The sequence below is a fragment of the Pygoscelis adeliae genome, unplaced genomic scaffold, assembly GCF_000699105.1.
Source record: "Pygoscelis adeliae isolate BGI_AS28 unplaced genomic scaffold, ASM69910v1 Scaffold197, whole genome shotgun sequence".
NCBI lineage: Eukaryota > Metazoa > Chordata > Aves > Sphenisciformes > Spheniscidae > Pygoscelis > Pygoscelis adeliae.
In genome coordinates, this window is record NW_008825105.1 from 2,551,995 (window position 1) to 2,552,293 (window position 299).

Sequence of the window (299 nt, forward strand, 5' to 3'; positions counted from 1 at the left end):
GGCAAGTCCCTTTGTTTTTCAGAGCTTTCTGTAATCTGCAACTTGTTCCAGTCTTTAGAAAACAGTTCTGTGCTGACCGAGACAACAAAGCAGCTCACTTGATGTTTTCGCTATTCTATTTTCTATATTTAGTCTCAGAGCTGGCAGACCTCTACCTTCACCATTTGGTTATCAGGAGAGTGCCTGCGAGGGGCCAGGAGTGTCCATTTTGTCTGCAGTGGGAATATCACGAAGAAGATACTGAAGTGCCGGAAAAGGGATCACTCACCTCCGTAATAGAGTCCCGTGGCAGTGCACAT

General features: G+C 46.2%; 1 protein-coding gene across 1 annotated transcript in view; it reads right to left on the bottom strand.

Annotated features, from left to right (window-relative positions):
* Positions 1–299, bottom strand: part of LOC103919879 (chromosome unknown open reading frame, human C6orf106) — an 18,554-nt gene that overhangs the window by 14,168 nt on the left and 4,087 nt on the right. Inside the window, exon 4 of the mRNA XM_009327466.1 lies at positions 269–299. Coding sequence (XP_009325741.1) covers positions 269–299 — 31 coding nt within the window. The remainder of the gene's footprint in view (positions 1–268) is intronic.